This window comes from Haliotis asinina, chromosome 3 (genome assembly GCF_037392515.1).
Source record: "Haliotis asinina isolate JCU_RB_2024 chromosome 3, JCU_Hal_asi_v2, whole genome shotgun sequence".
Lineage (NCBI taxonomy): Eukaryota > Metazoa > Mollusca > Gastropoda > Lepetellida > Haliotidae > Haliotis > Haliotis asinina.
In genome coordinates, this window is record NC_090282.1 from 15,582,867 (window position 1) to 15,605,247 (window position 22,381).

The 22,381-nt window shown below is 38.3% G+C and overlaps 1 protein-coding gene across 1 annotated transcript in view; it reads right to left on the reverse strand.

Annotated features, from left to right (window-relative positions):
- LOC137277551 (uncharacterized) overlaps positions 1-22,381 on the reverse strand; it is a 62,717-nt gene that overhangs the window by 17,505 nt on the left and 22,831 nt on the right. Inside the window, exons 4-13 of the mRNA XM_067809335.1 lie at positions 21,850-21,992; positions 20,721-20,846; positions 19,647-19,805; positions 18,026-18,193; positions 16,966-17,007; positions 14,238-14,410; positions 13,187-13,291; positions 12,401-12,435; positions 11,490-11,548; positions 6,542-6,604 (exon numbers count right to left, since the gene is read on the reverse strand). Coding sequence (XP_067665436.1) covers positions 6,542-6,604; positions 11,490-11,548; positions 12,401-12,435; positions 13,187-13,291; positions 14,238-14,410; positions 16,966-17,007; positions 18,026-18,193; positions 19,647-19,805; positions 20,721-20,846; positions 21,850-21,992 — 1,073 coding nt within the window. The remainder of the gene's footprint in view (positions 1-6,541; positions 6,605-11,489; positions 11,549-12,400; positions 12,436-13,186; positions 13,292-14,237; positions 14,411-16,965; positions 17,008-18,025; positions 18,194-19,646; positions 19,806-20,720; positions 20,847-21,849; positions 21,993-22,381) is intronic.

The window sequence follows — 22,381 nt, forward strand, 5'->3', positions numbered from 1 at the left end:
CTGTCTCCAAGAACCTTGGATCAGTTTACATGGGCAAAAAGATCAACTCAGTTGCTAAGTGAAACAAGTCATCACTTTGACAGAAACTGTGAAAATGTAGCAAATGGCTTAGTTAGTTTGTGCAGACACGACTCCAGAAAATAATAAAATTCTGGGATAAACAAATCCAGTCAGTTGCACCATGTGGATGACATGACTCACATCTGACGCATCAACAGTCCATTTTTGACTTGTAGTTCATGCAGACTTTTGGTTAGTGCATGCACCACTGTTGTCTGTCACAGATCCTCTCCTCGAATCAATGTACAACACAACTTGCATGATCTAATATGAATACAACACAGAAATATCAATTAATCTGAAATTCCTGTAAGTCAGAAATCCTGCTCTAATATGAATAACTGAAATCAGGTATGGAAATAGAATACATAAACCAAGAAGTTGGCCCGACTCTTGAAGCACTGGCAAACACAGATGCAATCCAGCAATAAAACCTCTCTGCTGTATCATGCTTCACACCCTAATCTCATCAACCCTTGACTGTGGTAACTGAACTTGTTTACAATGAAGCCAGATTTCTTTGTTAGTGTTGAGATTAGTTTGCTCAGATGCATGTTTATTTCCAATCTATCATGGCAATAAAGTATGTTATATGATGCCTTGAATGGTGGCAGATCATTAGCTGATTCCTTGCGAGACTGACTCTACCCCCGGGACGACTGCCATAGATCAGTGTCAGCCCTGCTATGCAGTTGGTAAGCTGTAAGTACAATGCTGGCAAATCTGCCTGTAGGGCTGGGTAAACTCATTACGGACATGTTCATGTTTTAAATGGTTCAGTCCTTATGGTAACAATGTAGGCTGTTTATTGGCAAGGTTGTTGCACATTGAAAGTCTTAATTTATGTGTGCATTACAACACATTAAAAAAATAGATCTAAAAATGGAAAAAAAAAACCTGAAAAAAACCTGAAAAAACACAAAAACACAAATCAGTACATTTGTGTCACTGATTTCTGTGATGGAAAGCTTTCAATGATGTTTTTCTACTGAAATGTGAATTAACTTTGTACAGGTTTCAGCATAAATCCTCAGGTGGAAAAATATGATTGAATTCAAACTGCAATTGACTGATTACTTTTTGCAAAAGAATTACATGTGCCTTTCTATCTGAAGGGCTAGTTTGTGAGTCAGTGAGTCAGTCAGTCAGGAAGTCAGTGAGTCAGTCAGTGAATGATCAAGCCTGGCAGACACCATGCTGAATGATCCTCCTATGTCAGATCGAGTAAACAACATTGCAATCATGTCAGTCCTTGAGGCAAGCAAGGACTACTGAGGAATTATTCTGCTTTGAATTCCATGCTTTCAATTGCAAAAGTATAGCTTCTCATAAGCACATGCTCAGAGGTAAAAACATGAGTTTAGTTGTCTGTGACTTGAGCCACAGGTCCAAAACCTGACTCTAGTACAATTCCTTTCTGTTTAAAAATCTCAGGCCATATACAAACATTAAAAGCTATTAAAAATGTTACAGTGCAGTTCAGTAAGAACATGTAAGGCAGTAAAAAATTAACTATAGATTGCATATTTTATTCCTAATATGTTTTCACGGATGACTAGACGTAAAAACAAGAGTCATTAGAAGATGACATATCCCCCTGGCCCCCACATATTTGAAAGGACAAATCATCTGACAGTTACTTAATGTCTTTTTAGAAACAAAGCTCATCCGTCCATTTTGTGACTAAGTCAGAATCGTTTCCATGGAAACCCAGAAAATTATAAATCACAAAAATCTGTTAATAGCAAAAGGCACCGTTGGGGTGTGCTACATATATCTACCAAGTTTTGCAGTAAATATACACCAGTTTTTGTGTCTTGCTCTGAAACGAAACACACCTTTCACTTTTCATACTATGTCTGAAATGTTTCCATGGAAACCGAGAAAACAATAAATCACAAAAACCTATAAATAGCAAAAGGCACCACTTCAGGTTCTGACTGATATATCTACCAAGTTTTGCAGAAAAATATTGAACAGTTTTTGAGTTCTGCTCCGGAAACGAAGCCCACCCCACCATTAGACTAACACCAAAGTGTTCCATGGAAAAAAAAAAAAAAAAAAAGAAGTCAACTATAGGTGGAGATTATTATATTTATCATGTTTGGTCTAAAAATATTGAACAGTTTTTGAGTTATGCTCCGGAAACAAAATGATTATGGATGGACGGACAGACAGGCATTAACTGCCGGGGGGATTAAAAAAACAACAAAGTTACTCACTCATTGACTGCATTTGTATGTGATAGTAGAACTTCAAATCCCAGAAGAGACTCAAATCCCCTTTCTAACCCCTCCAAAATAGCACACTTTGTGCTTTACTAAGAAAGTGTAATACTAACTAAAACATTTGTTAACTGAAACCGTCTTGAAATCCTGTTGTTGTGATGGAAGGTGACGCTGCTTTGGCCAAAATTTTACTTCAGGTCATCACTTGCTTAACAACATTAGAATCCGTCCAAACACTGCCTATACTGTATAAAGAAGTTCTATATACATGAAAATAGTCCTCATCCTTTAAAATCATATTGATCTGGACCACACAGTAAACTGGAAAACATCGCCAGTTGGTTTTAGACAGATCACCATTTACATTCAGCACATCTCTGGAAGTACCGCATTCACTCATTTTGACTGACAGTTGGCAAGAGGTAACCTTCTCTAAATTGTTTGTTGTATAATACCGCACTCAGATATATTAACGCTATATGATGGCAGTCAGCACATGATCTATTTCATACAAAATGCCATGGGCATTGATCAGTGCAACTGGAATACAATGCATGCAACAACTAATATAACAAAACAGACGACTCATTACAGATTCACATCTCTAATGGAATACACAAGGGTTGCTGACCTTGATTTTCATATGGATTGTGATGTACATGAGATGTGTTTATCTTGCTAATTCATGTCAGTCATTGATGAAACAGTCATCAGTCTCAAAATTGTTTCAATAGTCAATGAGCACCTTGAGTCATCAGTTTCAAAATTGTTTAAATAGTCAATGAGCACATTGAGTCATCAGTTTCAAAATCGTTTCAATACTCATAGTGCACCTTGAGTTTCAAAATTGTTTCAATAGTCAATGCACACCTTGAGTCATCAGTCTCCAAAATGTTTAAACAGTCATTGCACACCTTGAGTCATCACTTTCAAAATTGTTTCAATAGTTGTAGTGCACCTTCAGTCATGAGTCTCAAAATTGTTTAAATAGGTCAGTGTGCACCTTGAGTCATCAGTTTCAAAATTATTTCAACAGCCATAGCATTAAAGTTATGGTTCCATTTATAGAACAAGGAAAGGAAATGAAAGTTCTCTCACAAAACACCCATTAAGAATGCTATACATCCATATAATTTGTGGGCTCTTATCTCCATGGATTTTTTCAAAAGGAACAGGTGGAGCATTAAAAATACTTGTACAATATAAAGTACCTTTATCTGAAATTGATAACAATAAGGCATCACTGGAAAATATAAATAGGTGCGAAAAACTTTCACAGTTTGTTTAAATCATCCAATGTTCAAATCAGCTGGTAAAATTCAACAGTTTTTAAAGGTGTATGTATGCATTCACTGTGGGTGTTCCGATATGTATTAATTCTGAAATGGTTGCTGTTGGCAACATGTTAATATACATGTTTGAAATGCACAGAACAACAGGTCACTTTCCTTTTTAAGGTATCCTTCTGATGACATGCTGACAGCTGTTCATTGCAAATTCATGTTTTCTTTCTATTATCTGCAGAATGTTATGATATAAATCTAGAATAAATGAATAGATGTGTGTACATGTTAAACATCATAGCAATTTTTAGGGTCGTTTGGGACTGTCTAGAAATCAGAAACACAGAATCATACAAACAACATTACAATTAGTTAATTAGGGTTACAGGATTTGATGTGAGACTTCAAGTACAAGCCAAAGCTAATAGCCATGCTTAATATATTTTTGACTGGTCAATGCCAGATTTTGTATCTGTTTGTTCCCACATATCTACATTCCTTCAAGTCATCTTCAATTATCTGAATTCTTTCTTTACATGTCAAATCACAAAATGGAAGTGATTATTCAGTGACAAAAGGTACAGGTTTTAGACAAAGTCAAAATTTGAAACATCATCCATATTATCCATATGAAATAATATTCAAATCCATCATCATCATCATGAATAAAAAACAGAAAACAATACAGCAAAATAACCACACAAGTGACAATCACCATGAAAACCATCATATTCTAGACAATTCCACCAATCTTTCACTTCAAGAACCAAACAAAATCAAACTTGCCATTTCAGATGATCAGTCCAATACCAAGATAGTCAAAATAAGAACTAGATAAATCTCAATTGAGAACTTTTCCAAAAACCCTAAACCACTGCTGAAGTTGTCTGTGCTTCTCGGAGTTCTGACGTACGTTGCCCAATGTACAAGAGGATTAGTGAAGCGACCCTATCACCAGCCCTATCTCCCCTGGGCAAACAGGGTTAGTGGGAGAACACTTCAATTCCACCGCAGAAAAGCTGTAGATGGGCTATCTTATTAGTCTCTGCCATGGTATATCAGCATGAGCTGTTCTTGTGCAAGCCAAACAGAGCTTCAAAGGGTGTCTTTTGTCCTTGTTTAAATTCATATGGCCCAAGCGAGGGTATCCCGTATCATCTCTTCGATCAACCATTCAAACTCATTTAGGGATCTATAAATACAGGCTACTGGGTTTGCCAACTGTCTACAATACATTATTGTCAGTGGCTGTGAAGTTTATGTGTTGCCTCTTGTCTTGGGTCGCTGACGCACAGGTCAGTGCACACATACTGCTCAGATTATTTATTGTGTAAAAAATGTCATAGCAAGAAGTCATTTGTACATGTTACAGGTAATAACAGCCCTCATGGTTAGTAATGGTTGTAAATTTATGCAAGTGTCTGTCAGTTGGGTGTGATATAGTTGACAAGTTGATAGCCAGGAGATTTTAATTAGACACACATACTTGAGACGCTAGCAATCTTGGCATGATGGCAGCAAAATCAGAATGTAAATGCATTATACATGGAGGCAACTTAGTACATACTTGCAGAACATTAAGATAAATTAGGGGCACATATGGGACTGTTATATGAGACAATATAAACTGTTGTCTGAATTGTCTCCCTTGGCTGTGCCAGGAAACACGTCGAAATGCATGGTTCCATCAGTTCTGGTAGCTCTTACTGCGTCTAAGTGTCCTCCTATCTTGTTACTTATATGAATTTACCTGAATGACTCAAAGGTGTAATTTGATAGTTCAAATGAACACCTAAAACAAACTGTTACTCCCTGTGCCATACATCAGATCATTAATGACAAAGCAACATCATTTTTTAAAAACGGTACAAAGTAATCAACCTAGTAGGCATGTCTAAGGTGCTTCTTTCATCAATATTGTATAGATGTATTAGCAAATTTGTGCTAAAAAAATATTTAAAAATTATGCTTAAAAAATATGGGAAGCTGGAGGTCAGCAATTTTCTACCTAAAATATTTTAAAACTGTGCTTAAAATATATAGGATTGGGGTGAGATGTCATTGATTTTAAACATGACATGCAGGGGGGTCACTTACTTTATACATTAATTTTAGGGTGGGGTAGGGATGACTCACATTGTACACGCTTCTCCATGAAAACATTATCCCCTGCCTACCCGCCATAACTCATTAATGGTCCCTTTAGTGCCTAAAAGCCATATATACAATATAGACATACAATGAACACTTTATAGTACAGCTGTAATCCTTAGCTTGAGCACAACAGCAGACTTGTTTACTTGTTGATTTACTATTTCTAGTGACATTAAAAGTGTGATTTGAATTTATTGATCTGATATATTATTTCTGATGACATGAATATATATGAGTCAGATATGTTTGTTTATTGATATACTATTTCTGATGACATGACATGACATATGTGACTGTCAGAAATTTGTTTATGGTTGTCCCTGTCTGTATCCAATGATATAACCTAGACTGCGGTATTGTGGAGGTTAAGAAATGACTGCTGACATTACATAAAGTCTTTGACATGCACTTAGACATTTATTAAACAAGAAGACTGACGTCTCATGAGACTTTTCTACCGACTGGTATTACCTTAAGAAAGGCAAGATTTATGAATGTCAACTTCTTCATTGTGAATAACACAATGTTTTGGAGCACATGCTGACTCTGAAACGTCATGTTATTCACAATAAAGATGCTGACATTCATAAATATTGCTTTTCTTATGCATTCAACTTGTAAATGCCCTTCAAAGACTTGTTATTACCTTAACATGTTTGTTCATCAAGCCTTGACATCTTTACAACACAATATCATTATATTTCATGTCAACATGACAGTGTCAGTAAGTATCACACTAAAAATACACAAATGATGATGCAGAGGCAAGAAAACAGTCTTTGAAGAAATACCAGAATATACAGAAAACTAACTTACCTGTATTCTGGTTTGTCAAGTCTTTAAAATTGTCCTCTATGGATTCCTTTAGTGACTCTGAAACTGTAGCAAATTTCACATAAATCCATAATTTGGTTACTACATCAAGTTTGCTGTTATAAACTTCATATGTTGTACATACATTTTTTTAGAGGGTGGGGAGGGGGAGTCACTCATATTGTACATGCTTTTCTGTGAAAATCATCATCACTACAATCACTTATGAAGGGTTCCTTATTAAAACAATTCATATGTACCACAAGAAAATTATTCTCATTCCTTATCAGTGCTAAAAATCAATTATCAGATAATTTTGTAATTCACACGCTTTGGGTTGTTACATCTCATTAGATCAAGGACACTGACATCTTAAGAGGATCTGATCTTCTGTCTCTATCAACATTCCTTCACAAAATTTCTTGACATGTTACAGTGTTGTATATTAACGAGTTATCTCCAATATACAGTGAGGCCAGTAGGTAAGTGGTAGCAATGCACAACTTCAATATATTTTGTTGCATGTTAAAAGCAAAGTGGGCACAATTAGTATCGAATAGACTGGCAATCATGCATTTGCTGTTTTCAAACTGGAATTTGACACTTAAAACAAAACACAGCACTCAAACCAAGCAGCTTTCTAAAATGTTGACTCTCATTCTGCAGTAGTTACAGTGCTTACGAAAAGAATGAAAGAACGCTTGCTGCTCACGAGACTCCAACTTTTCAGTTCCGTAGAACATGCATTTTACCTATTTTAGCTCCTACTTACTCAAAGGGTTGTGTGTGTGTGAGAGTGAGTAGGTATGTGTGTTATATGTGTCTGTGTGAGCATGACAAACTGATTGTGCTATGACTCAGTATGGTTTGACACCTATTGTTGTAATATTTCTGCAATATCATGGTACGAGAATCGAGCACTGTGCTTTACATACTATCATCAGTTGAAGAGAATCAAACCCATGCTTCAAGTCATTAACAACTATGCCATCCAGCTGCATGTCACCTTTAAAATCACTCAGGATGTAATATCCTTTTTTTTCAGTACCTGCAAAAAGTTCAACCTGACCTATCCGTTTTGGTTGGACCATAAAATAATGTCATGGGTTCTAAAAAGTCACATTATTACTTGTTTAACAATTTTCAGTATCAGAAATGCTCAAAAGTTCTTTTGAAATCCTTTGAATATTTCCCTCTAAGCATATAAAGCTTCGAGAATCTAACTGCAATTCAGTTTTGTCAGCAAAACAGATTCTACTAAACAAGAGTCAACTGCGAAGAGAGAAGGAATACTTGTTACAAGATGGAGGGTCTTAGCAACAGATGACGACAAGAGTTATGTAGTAATGGCCACAGCATGCTGGTCCAAGAACAGCATTCAATACCTGTGTTTGTGTCAGTCTCACTGGGCCTGATGTCTACCCTTAGTCTACAGTCAAATCTTAAGTTAAGGGTTGTCCTTTTGTCTTTTAACCTTCTTTCAGTAGGCAGATGGGAGTATACTGTATAGTTTAATACCCGGGCATTAAACAGGTTTTCCTCACTTCTGGGTTGAAATGAAGCAATATTTGTGGTTTGGGGTAAAAGCCTTGTGCTTCTGATGGTACGTGGTTGGGGAGCAGCGCCCTTCGATGATGGAAACTTTTCTGTTTCGGAATGTAGATAAAAATGTTCATCCTTCTTTATCTTCCTGACAGTTTTTTTTAACAAAAAATGCCACAAGTTCTGTAGCTCACCAATTAAAAATTCATGCAATCTGAAAGAAACTTACATAACATCCACCTTTTCTACCATTTTAAGCATTGTTTTGTGGATTTATATCAATTTATCCTGACCTGTGTCTTGAGAACTCTCCATATCATCATCTACTGTATCTCTAATGGCCACAACCTGTGTGCAATCTATGCATTATGTTGGAGAGCACACATTAAATCTTCAAATCATCATCTAGTTACAACCAGCCTCAATTTTGTGATTCTGATATCATACAGGTGGCCAAACTTATTGAATAGAAAAGATTTTGTCAGCAATTCAACATAAAAAATGTAATAAAACATAATAATGATAACAACAGTCTTCAAACACCAAGTGACTGCTTGTGGCACTTAATCAAGATCAGATTATTATTACCCCAGATAACCGAAGCAGTCTGTCTGGCCCTAGAAGGTTATACACGTAGTCACATGACTTTATCCAACTGGGTACCCAGGGTCCAACTGGGTACCCAGAGTCAATTTTTAACAAACTCACCTGCTTAAGGTCAGAACACATGTATAACATGTATCACTGATCACTTACTTTAAATGATTTCTGACCTGCGCTCTGTGCACAGGACCACACTCCACCATACATACTAAAAGTATTCTGTGAGCCACATCAGTAAAATATTTAACACCATACTAATCACTGTTAGAAGCTTTTGGCAATTCTCAGCTGGTCATGTACATGGTGGATGGATCATCTTGAAGTATGACATATACTGGGTGTGGGTCAACTGAACATGACATATATTGTGGGTGAATTGTCTGAAAGTATAACACACACTGGAGTTGGTCGTCTGAAAGCATGGCATTTTGTGGGTGGATCATCTGAGAGTATGACATATATTGAGGAGGAGTCATCTGAAAGTATGACATATATTGCAGGTGTGCCATCTGAACATGACATTTTGTGGGTGTCATCTGAGAGTGTGATATATATTATGGGCGAGTCATCTGAAAGTATGACATATATTGGGGATGGGTCATCTGAAAGTATGACACATATTTGGGATGGATCACCTGAGAGTATCACATGTATTGGGGGGTGGGTCACCTGAGAGTATGACATGTATTGGGGGTGGGTCACCTGAGAATATGTCATATATGGTGGGTGAGTCAACTGCGAGTATGGCATGTATTGGGGGTGTCATCTGAGAGTAGGACATATATTGGGATGGGTCACCTGAGAGTAGGACATATATTGGGGTGAGTCATCTGAGAGTATGACATATTGGGGGTGGATCATCTGAGAGTATGAGAGCAACAGATGACGTCATCTGAGAGTCTGACATATAGTGGTCGTTGGTCATCTGAATATATGACATTTTGTGGGTGGGTCATCTGAGAGTATGACATATTGGGGATGGGTCATTTGAAACTATGACATATATTGTGCGTGAGTCATCTGAACATATGACATTTTGTGGGTGGACTATCTGAGAGTATGACATATATTGGGGGTTGGTCATCTGAAAGTATCTGCATGTCACCTTTAAAATCACTCAGGATGTAATATCCTTTTTTTTCAGTACCTGCAAAAAGTTCAACCTGACCTATCCGTTTTGGTTGGACCATAAAATAATGTCATGGGTTCTAAAAAGTCACATTATTACTTGTTTAACAATTTTCAGTATCAGAAATGCTCAAAAGTTCTTTTGAAATCCTTTGAATATTTCCCTCTAAGCATATAAAGCTTCGAGAATCTAACTGCAATTCAGTTTTGTCAGCAAAACAGATTCTACTAAACAAGAGTCAACTGCGAAGAGAGAAGGAATACTTGTTACAAGATGGAGGGTCTTAGCAACAGATGACGTCATCTGAGAGTCTGACATATAGTATTCGTTGGTCATCTGAACATATGACATTTTGTGGGTGGGTCATCTGAGAGTATGACATATTGGGGATGGGTCATTTGAAACTATGACATATATTGTGCGTGAGTCATCTGAACATATGACATTTTGTGGGTGGGCTATCTGCGAGTATGACATATATTGCCGAGATGCTCAGTGGCATTCTTGGTGACAGTACTGATGAAGGAAATAATTCACACAGCTTTTGTGGAAAGACAGCAGTGAACAGATAGATCTTTAGCAGAGATTCAACAGTTTCTTTTGATGAAATTTTCCTGATTTCCTTTGGAGTTACACATTTAAGGGCTGGCAAAGGAGAAAGTTTCGTCTGACAGTTGGTTTGGAGATCCGTTTTGGGAGAGGTCACAGTCAGAGGAGGATCAGAAATTTGGCTGGGGTATACACTAAACGCCAAGAGAAACATTACACTGCTTCCTTTGTGACAGAGGTACCCATTTTCAGTTGGTGTAGTCATGCATTGACTTTTCGGACTGTTGACGGTAACCCTTGTCTGTCTGTAGTTCTGAATAAGTTCATAACCATGATACAGTTGCATCCATATGCGTTGGCATCAGCATTTTATGTTGACCGCATCTGCACCATCCCAATGGCTCTCTCTCTCTCTTCATCTGTCACTTGTGGCATATTTCTACATACATATTTGTGTATCATATCATGCATGCTAGTCTCTCTTTATACCTCATATAATTATTCTTCACAATAAATAGATGCAAATACTGATTAGGTGATTGATATTGGTATGCATGAACAGAAAATGGAAAAATGTCACTCTGCTAGAATACATGCTAACACAGATAATTTTAGCTGTTCCTAAACACTTTTTCTCAATATCAAAGACATGTTTTACTAGTTTCCACTCATCCCCATCAGCAGAAGATGTTTTGAAAGACTGAAACCATAGGAATAATTCTTCAACAATTTTACACACTCTACAAAAGTTGTTTCTTGTTTTAATAGTTGAAAAGTGGTAACTTAAAGTAGTTTATCTCTGTCTCAAAGCAGAAGTTTATTTCAGCCTTTCTTTGGACATCTAAATCACTGTTATTGGTTTATTTTGGCATGGTTGAAAATATTACAATTTAATTCTTCTGAAAAAGAGGCATTTCACCAAATGTGCATGCATCTGAGATTTACATAAAGCTGTGTTGTTCAGCTTTCTTGTAAACTAACACCTTGTAACACTGGTAGTTTTTAAGTAATTCATAAAGGTAGGAGGTTAACGTTTCTGGTGGCGTCTAGATGGAAACACTTAATGCAATGTGCTAATAGTCACAAGTCAGTCAGGTCGTGTTTTAAATAGATACTGAAATGACGTACCTGTCACAACCTCACTATCCAGTCCTGAGTCAGGGGACAAGCTTCTTTCGAATTCCCTCCTGAAAGGAAGTGTAGAAATAACAAAACTGTTGCATGGGTGACTGGCATCACATGCTCACATGACACAACTTACCATCCATGTTACTACTGTTCAAGATGTACCACAATTCAGATTGCAACAGGACGCGGGTTAAATTCCCACATGGGTGCAATGTCTGGAGCACTTTTCTGGTATCCGTCACTGGAATATTGCTGGAATATTGCTTAAAGCTTACCCTCACTTGCCCTCAGAACAATGTTTAATCAGTTTATACACCACTGGCTTTTCTCTGTGTAAACTATTACAGTATATTTATGTAGGGCACATATCCAAGAAACTAGTGCTTGCTACAAGGCGCTGGTATTTGTTTGCCTCGATCACTGGATGTCAATCTCAGTGTCACATTGTATGATCAATTTCAACTCCTTGGGGAGTATATAACTCTCGCTGCCACTAGGCACACCAAGTTTATTGTGGCTCTCTCATCTAAACCAGGTATCCAGTTCACAGCTCGGTGGAATGGGACACACAGTCACAGTACCTTGTCTCAGTTCACTGCATGTTGCTGTACCCACAACTAGGTGTTTGCATGTTTTCATGTGCCCACCATCTGGTCATATAAAGACAAATTTGTGGGTTCTTTTAGATGCACAGGATTGTGTACTGTACACCAGGGGTGATGACAACTGTGAAAGAGTCTACACACAAAGTTGACTCCCAGGTTTTTAGACCCTGTCACAGGGGGGGGGGGGGGGGGGGGGGGGGGGCTCAATCCAAACACCTCAACCTCACTGGATCACTAGCCTCTCACTTTAGCCAGCTAACCCAGACAAAGGCAGCATTTCTGAAGTTGGTAGTTACTGACTCTTACCGCTTCCTCTCCAGTGCCGAAACATTTGCTTCATCCTGCAACACATATTTATCACAGATAAATTTAAAGAGTTCCTTTCACAAAACTTATCTATCATGAGGTCAACTATGTCTTTCTACAAGACAGGAAGAGTATTAGTATCACCAAAATAAGAATATTTTTGGACGCTACTGACGTTTTTCAGAGATAAGACAGGCATTAAAGGTTTTAAATGAATTAAGTTTAAATTTCAAATTCTTTCTGTGAAATTACATAAATGTTTTTACAAGTTCTAATGACATGTCAAGTTATTGTCCATTCCTGTCCACAGATGTATATCAGTTTTATAAGAACGGAATATGTTGGATGTTACTTTCTGACCAAGGACACAGTGAAACATGATTAAACTAAACTAATGCATGTAAAAACATGCTCAGTCTCAAATATCATTAGAATTTGGATTTGAATAAATTGCCATGTAATCATAATTATCAGTTTATACTTCTTATATATATCAACAAATAAACAGTGTCTTTTGCTTGCAAATCTTTTAATTTGTTGACATTTCCTTGTTCTGTTTTAACTATAAGGTCAGGTTTGTTAAGTGAACCTAATTCCCAGGGAATAGAAGTGATTGTGATTGGTTATTCTCATCTGGTGAACTACGTAAAAGACCAGAGAATTTTTTGTTTTATCATTCAAAAAAAGAATATGACATTATTGTTGATAATGATTATGTAATATTAATAATGTAATAATGTAATAATGTTATGATATTGTAATGATCATTGTTTTCCTGCAACATACTTCCTCTGTTTGACCTTTGTTCTGGGCCCGACCTCCACCTGACCTTGGTTGCCAGAATGAAGTACTCTTCTTCTCAGGATGTTTTAGTTCAAACTTTCGGGGTGGCTGAAACAGTGTTTGCAAAGGATGAAGTGGCTGAAACAGTGATCACAAAGGATAGTGTAGCTGAAATGGTGCTCACAAAGGATGAAGTAGCTCAAACTGCGATCACAAAGGATGAAGTGGCCAAAACAGGGATCACAAAGGATGAAACCATGACTACAAAGGATGAAGTGTCTGAAGCAGGGATTGCAAAGGATGAAGTGTCAATTCTGAGATTTATTTTGCATACTTATGTCTCAGTAAACAGATCGCTTAAAGATTTTGGAGAATGAGTTAATTCTTGACTCACTCTTTGTCTGCTGTTAGGAAAGTGACCCACATTTCCAGTAAGATGATACTTCCTATTTCAGACTACAAACATTATGGCACATAAAATCTGCCATGGCTGATAAAGATGTATATTTTATTCATTTCATTTGGATTGGCTGGCTTGTTGTTTAAGACTGCACAGAGCAATATTGCAGTTACGTAGTGCCAGTCTGATAAGGACAAAACTTTACGGATTAGCAACTTCTTTAATCAGTTGGAGCGAAATTTCGACACAGCTTGTTGTTACGTTGTCAAGCAAGTAAGAGGCAGATAAGACAGGATATATACAGAGGCCAGTGGGTGGTATGGCGCTGAAGAGTGGGACATGTTACTGATCTCCTGATGAGAAGCCTCTCAAAGAAGAAGTGCTAGTCTGGACCAAGCAATTAAGTGATCAACAGCATAAGCATCAATCGATGCAATTGGGAAACAATGACATGTCAAATGAGTCAATGAGTCTGACCACCTTAATATGCTGGTCGCCTCCTACAACAAACATGGGTTGCTGAAGACCAATCCTACCCACTTCTTTTGCAACAGATTTAGTATCAATAAATATTTTCAGCATTCTCATCATGATTAATGATGCAGTTTTCAGCTTGACCTTGAAGAATACAACAATGACAAAGAGCAGACCAACCTTCCAGGTTGATGCAGATTTCTGGAATTCCACAAACTGTGTGGTGGACCTGTTGCCCTTTTTGATGTCAAGAGGTTTCCCTTTCGGGATGTCATATTGGCGGTTGGTAGAAAATGGAGACCTTGATATGACGACCTGATGTTGCCTCTTCTTCACCTTGAAGAACCTTGGTGCTGACAAGAAGGATGGAGCACAGGTATAAAAAAACGAAGGTAATCTTCTCTTACTTTTTTTCAACCCTCTTACGTGTTTTGCTTAATCAGCAACATAACAGTCTTGTTGGTTTCAAATGTTGGTAGTAAATGTCCGAGACTTGCATCATTTCTGGCTTTTGTTTATGGTTCAATTATCATTTCACAGCCTGAAAACGTACATGGATCTTCCTGCCACTTGCAGAAACTCACCTTTAAATTTAAAGGCACAATTTCACATATTTTCAGCAACAGTTTGGCCTGTATTATACAAACAATGGGGAATACTCTTTTAAACTTGCTGTTGATCAAATATACAACTTACTATCCCTTACCGCTTGCCTGAAATCGATGACTGAAACTTTGAGGCGAACAGCTACCAAACAGAACACTTGTCATATACAGAACAGAATGTAAACAACTGCTCCATGTATCAGAATGTCAGGGTTTGCCAAACTGGTTTCAATCACAAGTTGCACAATGTTTTGTCTAGGACTAACCTCTGTCACCAAAAAGTTACAGGATATTCATAAATAGTGCACCAAGGGGCATAACTCTATTGGGTCTGCTTGAAATAATTTTCGGCTATAGAGGGTGCAAGAGTCAATTTAATGAAACATTGTGTTAATTCATTAAAATTTTAAAATTTAATACAGTAATTTGAATACATAATTTTGGGGGAATAAATTATATGGTAGCTTCCCGAGGGCTGATAATTAGTATTATTGAGAGAAATGCATTATTCATCATTAGAGAAGTGTGGTTGTCTGCTTTGCACAACACACCAACAATGTGCTCATACTATCTACCCTTGTCAGGGATTGAGCCCAAGCCATGGTTACGACAAGCTTGAAATTTTAACTATAAACTGCATACTTATAATATTTATCCTATCTCATGTCAAAGTGCACTCTCTTTTGTTTTGACAGCTGAGCGGAAACAAACTGCAAACAAGTCTCTTGAACAAATCACCCTAACACTACTACTGCCATATCTGGATACTCTGGTTGCTTCTGAGAAGCATGCTGCTTGTCCCCTGGTTGATCAAGTGATCCCTTAGTGCTGTCATTCTGGTATTGGAGCAGTTACTATCTGTGCAGCTGATCATAACTTATACTTAAAATTTTCAAACTTTTAAGCTTATCCTTCAGACGCCTTGCACTAATATTCCACGGTTGGACAGCAGGATGCAGATTACCCAGGGTCTTTTTAAAGGTTCTGTTTCAAACATCATCGAAAAACCCTTGCTCTTTAGCTTGATCAAGAATGTGTTCAGCATCTTAGGAGTGGAATGCATCAAAATCCAATAGAACTTGGTATTCATACTCCACAGACATAACTGCATGCTAGAGCAGAGGTCAATGAGTATGAGTCCATCACCAATCCATGGCAGCACAAGACTGGCCTTTCAGTCTAGTGAAGAGCCATCATTGATGCTAAGGCCTGAGTCTCTAGAGAGTTTGATACAGCTGGAGGGGAGGCATCCAGTGAGTGTGTAAGCTTGCAGGATGGTCAATCTCATCCAGAAGGGCAACGTGGCACTGGACATTTCCATTGAAGAGGCTGTTGTGAGCATGATAAAGAGGCACTTTTCAAGCTGTAGCGGTCTTTTGAGGCAGAGATGTATATCTTCAATTTCAAAGCTCTTTCTGAGCTGAGCGAGAGATGTTAAATGTAGTCAGGCTCAGGTATGGTGGAATAGTGATGAGTCTATCTGGTTGCCCTTGCAGTAGAAGTTCCAATGAAGATCCCCGGAAAGCTCTGCTGTGATTATTCCACTCAAACTGTAACCAGTTAATTTCCAAAGCATGGAGTTCCAAAATACGAGCAGCAATAGCCAAAGCTACCAGGAAAAAAGTCTTCAATTCAATTCTTGTACAGAGGTTCGTAGCTGCCTGAGACAAGATGCTGAAGGATGATTCACAGATCTCAGACCTGAATTTGGAACTTTTTAGATTGGTCAGATAAGTTGCTGGAATGCTGGAATCTGTGTCAGGTGTCTCGGTCCACAAGGTGCCTCCTGTAGTTAGCAAACTTGTCATCATCGAGGTCTAATGGCTTAAACAGCACCTGGATTTCCAGTCACATAGTCCTAAACACTCTATGCATAACGAATGCATCAGAGATTCAGAAGGTGTTTTTACACCACAGGTAAAATTTCCTTTTCCAAGATGATGATTTTTCTTTACCCCTATGTCATTAGGATTCTACAGAGAATTCACTACATCAGTCTATAACACATCAGTCCCTTCATTCAACAAGAAAGAAAATGAATGCACAAAAGGGATCACATGATCAACCAGAGGACAAGCTGCATGCTTCTCAGAAACTGCCAGAATGTTCAAATATGGGAGCAACAGGGTTGTGCTAGGGCATATGGTACAAGAGAGGCCAAAACAAAGTTTGCAATTTGTTTTCACACCGCTGTCGAACATGAGAGAGAGAGTACAAGATGTGAGATAGATAAGGTTAAATATAAATCCTATAACCACTAGTCTACCCCATCATCACTGTGGACATACAACACATCAAGATACCTTTATACAAACGCTGCTTCTTTGAATCTGTGTCTGTAGTATCTGAAATATTTATGGAAATATATAAAAAGTCAACAGTGGAAGTGAAAGTCTAGAGTCACAGGAACTTAAGACAAAGATTCTCCACAGCAAGTGCAAGCCAGTCAGTTATGATCAGTCATGATTATTTTACCCAGCCAAGAAGGAAAAGAATTTTCCCCAGCATACACTGACATTTGTTTTCCCCAACTATGAACAACATGAATACCTGGATGGGGAGAACACCTGCCAATGTAGGATGGGGAGAATACCTGTCAGTGTAGGATGTGGAAAATACCTGTCAGTGGAGAATACCTGTCAGTGTAGGACGGGGAGAATACCTGCCAATGTAGGATAGGGAGAATACCTTTTAGTGTAGGATGTGGAAAATACCTCTCAGTGGAGAATACCTGTCAATGTAGGATGGGGAGAAAACCTGTCAATGTAAGATGGGGAGAATACCTGTCAATGTAGGATGGAACAAAAACCTGTCAATGTAGGATGGGGAGAATACCTGTCAATGTAAGATGGGGAGAATACCTGTCAATGTAGGATGGAGAGAATACCTGTCAGTGTAGGATGTGGAAAATACCTGTCAGTGGAGAATACCTGTCAGTGTTGGATGGGGAGAATACCTGTCAGTGGAGAATAACTGCCAATGTAGGATGGGGAGAATACCTGCCAATGTAGGATGGGGAGAAAACCTGTCAATGTAGGATGGGGAGAATACCTGTCAATGTAGGATGGGGAAACCACCTGTCAATGTTGGCTGGGGAGAAAACCTGTCAATGTAATATGATCCCTAATTTTGAACGACATGAATTCTCCACTGGGTAGAGTGGCGTACATTGAAAATGTCAAGCGTTCTCTGGTTCACTGAAGGTATGATAACAAAGCAACCTGTTGATCATACATTCTATTCTTATGACAAACACACGTCTTTCACCAATACATGATCTCATGGCACATGCATATGGTTCTTCTGTACTGAATGTGCTCTTCAAAGGACATATTATCTTTCATATTCAAATCAATTCACCACCTTCCTCCTTGTCAGTGTCAATGTTGTTGCTGACATCATGCATGCTGTCACTGTCCCAGCCTTGAAGCTGGTCTGAGTCTGGTCTTGAAAAGGTATTTGTGGTCTGCTTCACAGTGGGCTCTACAGGATCACGCTCCTCATTCTTAACCTTCTTCTTCAACCTGAAAGCTACAGAATATAAAAATATGATAAAATGGGAGAATACATTGTCAGTGAAGGATGTGGAAAATACTTGTCAGTCTGAGATGGGGAGAATACCTTTGAGTCCAGGGTTGGGAGAATACCTGTCAGTGTAGGGTGTGGAGATCCTGTGAGCCTAGGCTGAGGAGAATACCTGTCAGTCTTGGATGGGGAGAATATGGTGTTCAAGTCCATCTATTTTAGAAGTTTTTTTCACACAAAGGTCCTCAGATATTTGTCTAGTTTTTCTGGCCTACACACAAACTTCATGGAGGAACTTGTTGCTTTCTTAGACAACTTCTGATACTATAAATTCATCAGAGCCAATCACTCATCATATAAAGAGAACATCTGACATAAATGGTTGGTGGTTGGGCGTAGAATCCCCTACAACTCACTGAACAAATAACAAAGTGGAACCAAAGACAATTTTGACTCCTCCCCCTGAAATAATGTCCTATGTCATACAAAATATCTCATATACCATCTGAATAACAAGTTATTTCCATTAGTCCCTTTTGAGTCTCTGAAGGGCATTTAGAAGTGCTACACATTAAGACAAGAGTTTTTATGTCAATGTCTTTTATTGTCAAGAGTCACGACTTTTCGAAGTATGTTCTTCATCAGGTGAATGAAACAATGGAGTACAGCCACCTATATATGTCCATGTAGTAACAACAACAGTATGACAAAGGAAGCCAGTAGTTAATTGGTAGCTGGACAGGAGTGGAAGCCAGGGGGTTGTTAACCCAGGCATAATAGGTAGGATACACAATAGGAAGATAAACACTAGGAAGTCAGATGGGGTGGGGTATAATAGACAAATGGAAGCCAGGTAGACTTAATCCAGGCGTGGCTCATGTGGTAACAGGTGGGAGTGGGCCTTATTGGTAGTGTGTACAAGGATGAAGTGGACAGCAAAGATAATAAAATTATCCCGATACCAATAAGTCCCAAGCGCTTTTGGTACTCCATTACATACCAGCAGGTTCTTCCATTGATGAAATGACTTCGTGAATTAACCTTAAGCCAACCATCAACCCAATATCGGTATATCTAAATAATAATTCCAAACGGCACATGTCAGAGGGTACTTGTTCGAACCATTTCCGATGTCATATGGTTCCCTTCTATTGACAAAATGACAAGATTTAATCAAGCATAGCAATTCTCAGAAATTGTTGTTCTGCAAGGGAAGTCATTTACCTGGTAAATTCCAACTACGTTGACCCTTCCCAACTTGATTTCAAATTTTCTTTAAATATTTGTCAAATATTTTCAATTTTAAATATCCCAGTTGTACAATACCTGTGAGCCCAAGTTTGGGAGATCCTGAGACTCTCTATTTCAGGAAGGTGTTAGATAACCATGTTCACTCATCTGCTAGACAGTAGTGAAACAGAAGATCAGTGATCTTGCATAAAGTCCAACCATCACTTACTGTACTTCTTCCTGGTAGCATCCCTGGTCTGTAGGATCTTGTCCAGTCTGGTGTACGACATCCTGTCTGAATCAGTGTCCCCTTCTGAAATCCTGGCCATACTTGGTTTGTAACCATCATACACATCATTCTCAACTTCACCTCCAACTGCAGTTGACACTGGAACAGTCATTAATACACTGGTTATACAACACATTGGAATGGTATAATTTGTATAACAGAGAGTGCTCCACAATGAGTACAATAATGGCAATGTGATTCATCACATGTTGATGCTTTCATGAACTGCCCATATCCATATTGCAGGATATATATTGCTGAGTGTGCTGTTAAACAACATACAAATTGATGTACTGGTAATATTTACATCAAGTATTTCACAAGACAACATTCGTCATGTTCGGCAAAGTCAAACTGAGTAGTTTCACAAAATACAGTAGTTAGAAATTATGAAAGAAAATATAACCTCCCTTCCCCCGATATTTTTAGAACAATGTTTGAACACACTCCACCGTGGTGTATACTTCTACAAAAGTCTAAAAGTTCCAAAACATTTTGTAAACTGTCACACTGCAACAGTAATGTGTTGAACTCCATTTAGTATATTCTGTCTCCCTGATACTCCCTACTCCTCCGTTACCACTAAACATAGTACTGAATGGTGCAAGGTAAGTAGTGGCAGAACTAGCTTTAATAGGGAGCAATTTCCACCTAAAAATAATTAATGATCAAAAAAAAAAATATAAAAAATGCTAATATTCTTGGCACAAATTTAACGTTTAAATTACTTTTGCTCAAACTTGCATCCAATATTGACAGGCATGCACATGCAAAAGAGTGAATGTGTACAGTATAACTCCATTTAGCATTAACTCAGCAATATCAGAGAGTGACAAATGAGCTTCACACACCATAACACTGATAAGAATCAAACCCAGACCTTTGGTCTGGTGAGTAAATGCTGTTGCCGCTAGCCTCTGAAATCAAGCGAGTGTACACATAACACAACATGGAAATGTGAAAAGTATTTAACAAAAACTGAACTTCATGTGGTGTACTAGTGACAAAACCTACCCAGTCCTAATTCCTTCATCTTGTCCAGAGTTAGCTCATTCAGAGGGATGTCATACAGCCAGGGATAGTGAGAAACTAGCCGCTGCCACAATGCGTCCTTTGCTGCCTGGGACATGGCATGCTGCGCTACATTAAAGAAAGACAAATTAATGTGTGAACACTGTTTTCAGCAGATATGATGGGAATAACATTGGTATGTTCAGATGTGACTCTTCAGAAGAATAAGTTGTATCAGAAAAAAATCAGTCCCACACTTAATACTCAGATATGCACCTTGGAATAAAAATTTTGAAGGAGTTTACACATGTTGTTTTGAACATTTGAAATTAGTTGAGATCACTCCATAACTCCTGGACTATCTGTAGTGTTAAGAGCATTTGTCTGAAGTGCAAAACGTCGCAGGTTCAATAACCAGCTGTGTCATACCAAAAGATGTCAAAACTTGGTACTAACTGGTCCCTGTATGGTACTCAGCATTAATGGGAAGAAGGACTTGTGGCCTTCAAGTCAGTACAATATGTCTGAGCTTGGTATTCATGATTTACCGCGGCATGTAAAGCCAGCTTCAGTCCGGGCTAGTGCATACTGCCACACATACACATGCACGCACATTGTCATATTAGCGAAATAATCTTATGTACGACATTCAACCCCATTACACCCTCACCATCACCATGACTCCAGAAGGCATTAGCTAACACTAAGTTGTCACCTATTATTTGTTTCAACACCAGTTGAAATCATTTCGTTAACATTTAATCAACATAAATAACAGCGCATTTGGTTGCAACAACTTTCAACATCATCATCTTGAAGAGTGAGTGAGTGAGTGAGTTAGAGTGAGTAAAAATTTCAAATCTCAGTCATATGATGACTATGAAAGATTTCATGAATGAAATCATACAAAGGACATCATCTTGGAGAGTGTCACTTCTATATTTGTTACATGTCCAGTTGGGTGGTGGGAAGGCCTGGCGGTTAAAGTGTTAACTCACCATGCCAACAACCCGGATTCGATTCCCACATGGAGTTTGCCATACCATGATATTGTTGCAATATTGCTAAAAACTCACTCACTCATTCACTATATGCCAGTTGAGCTAACCACCATACATGTCATCCTTCTTACATTCCAGAAGCAGCCTCAGCTCCTCTTCTGGTATCTGCAGCATCCAGCGGGATGGGTGTTTGGACTCGTCTTCTCCATCTGGTCGGTCCCTCTTCCAGTAGGTGTATCCTCCCCCAGTTCTCACTGGCTGGTCATGGTGGATGCTGCAACAGAGAAACTTGTAGAGGGGTCAACTTACATGACTCCTTGGAATAGACATGCAGCACAGTGGACTCACTATGTCAAGATTAATCTTTCTCTCTAGATCAGATTCATGATTTCTTAAAATGAACCTATGCACTTGCGATACATCGTGAATATGTTCTTGATAAAATGTCTCAAGAAATATTTTTAAGGATAATAATCTAACAACCTGAAAGCATTAGGATCATGGGCATATTTGAAGACAAAAGACTGTCAGCAAGACAAAACCTCAAGTTAGCTGTCAGAGACAATATGGATGATCCAGGAAGATTAGAAACCAGAAGCCACAAAGATTTTATTGACTTCATTATTACTGATATTTTAACAAAATATGTGAACTTGGAAAACC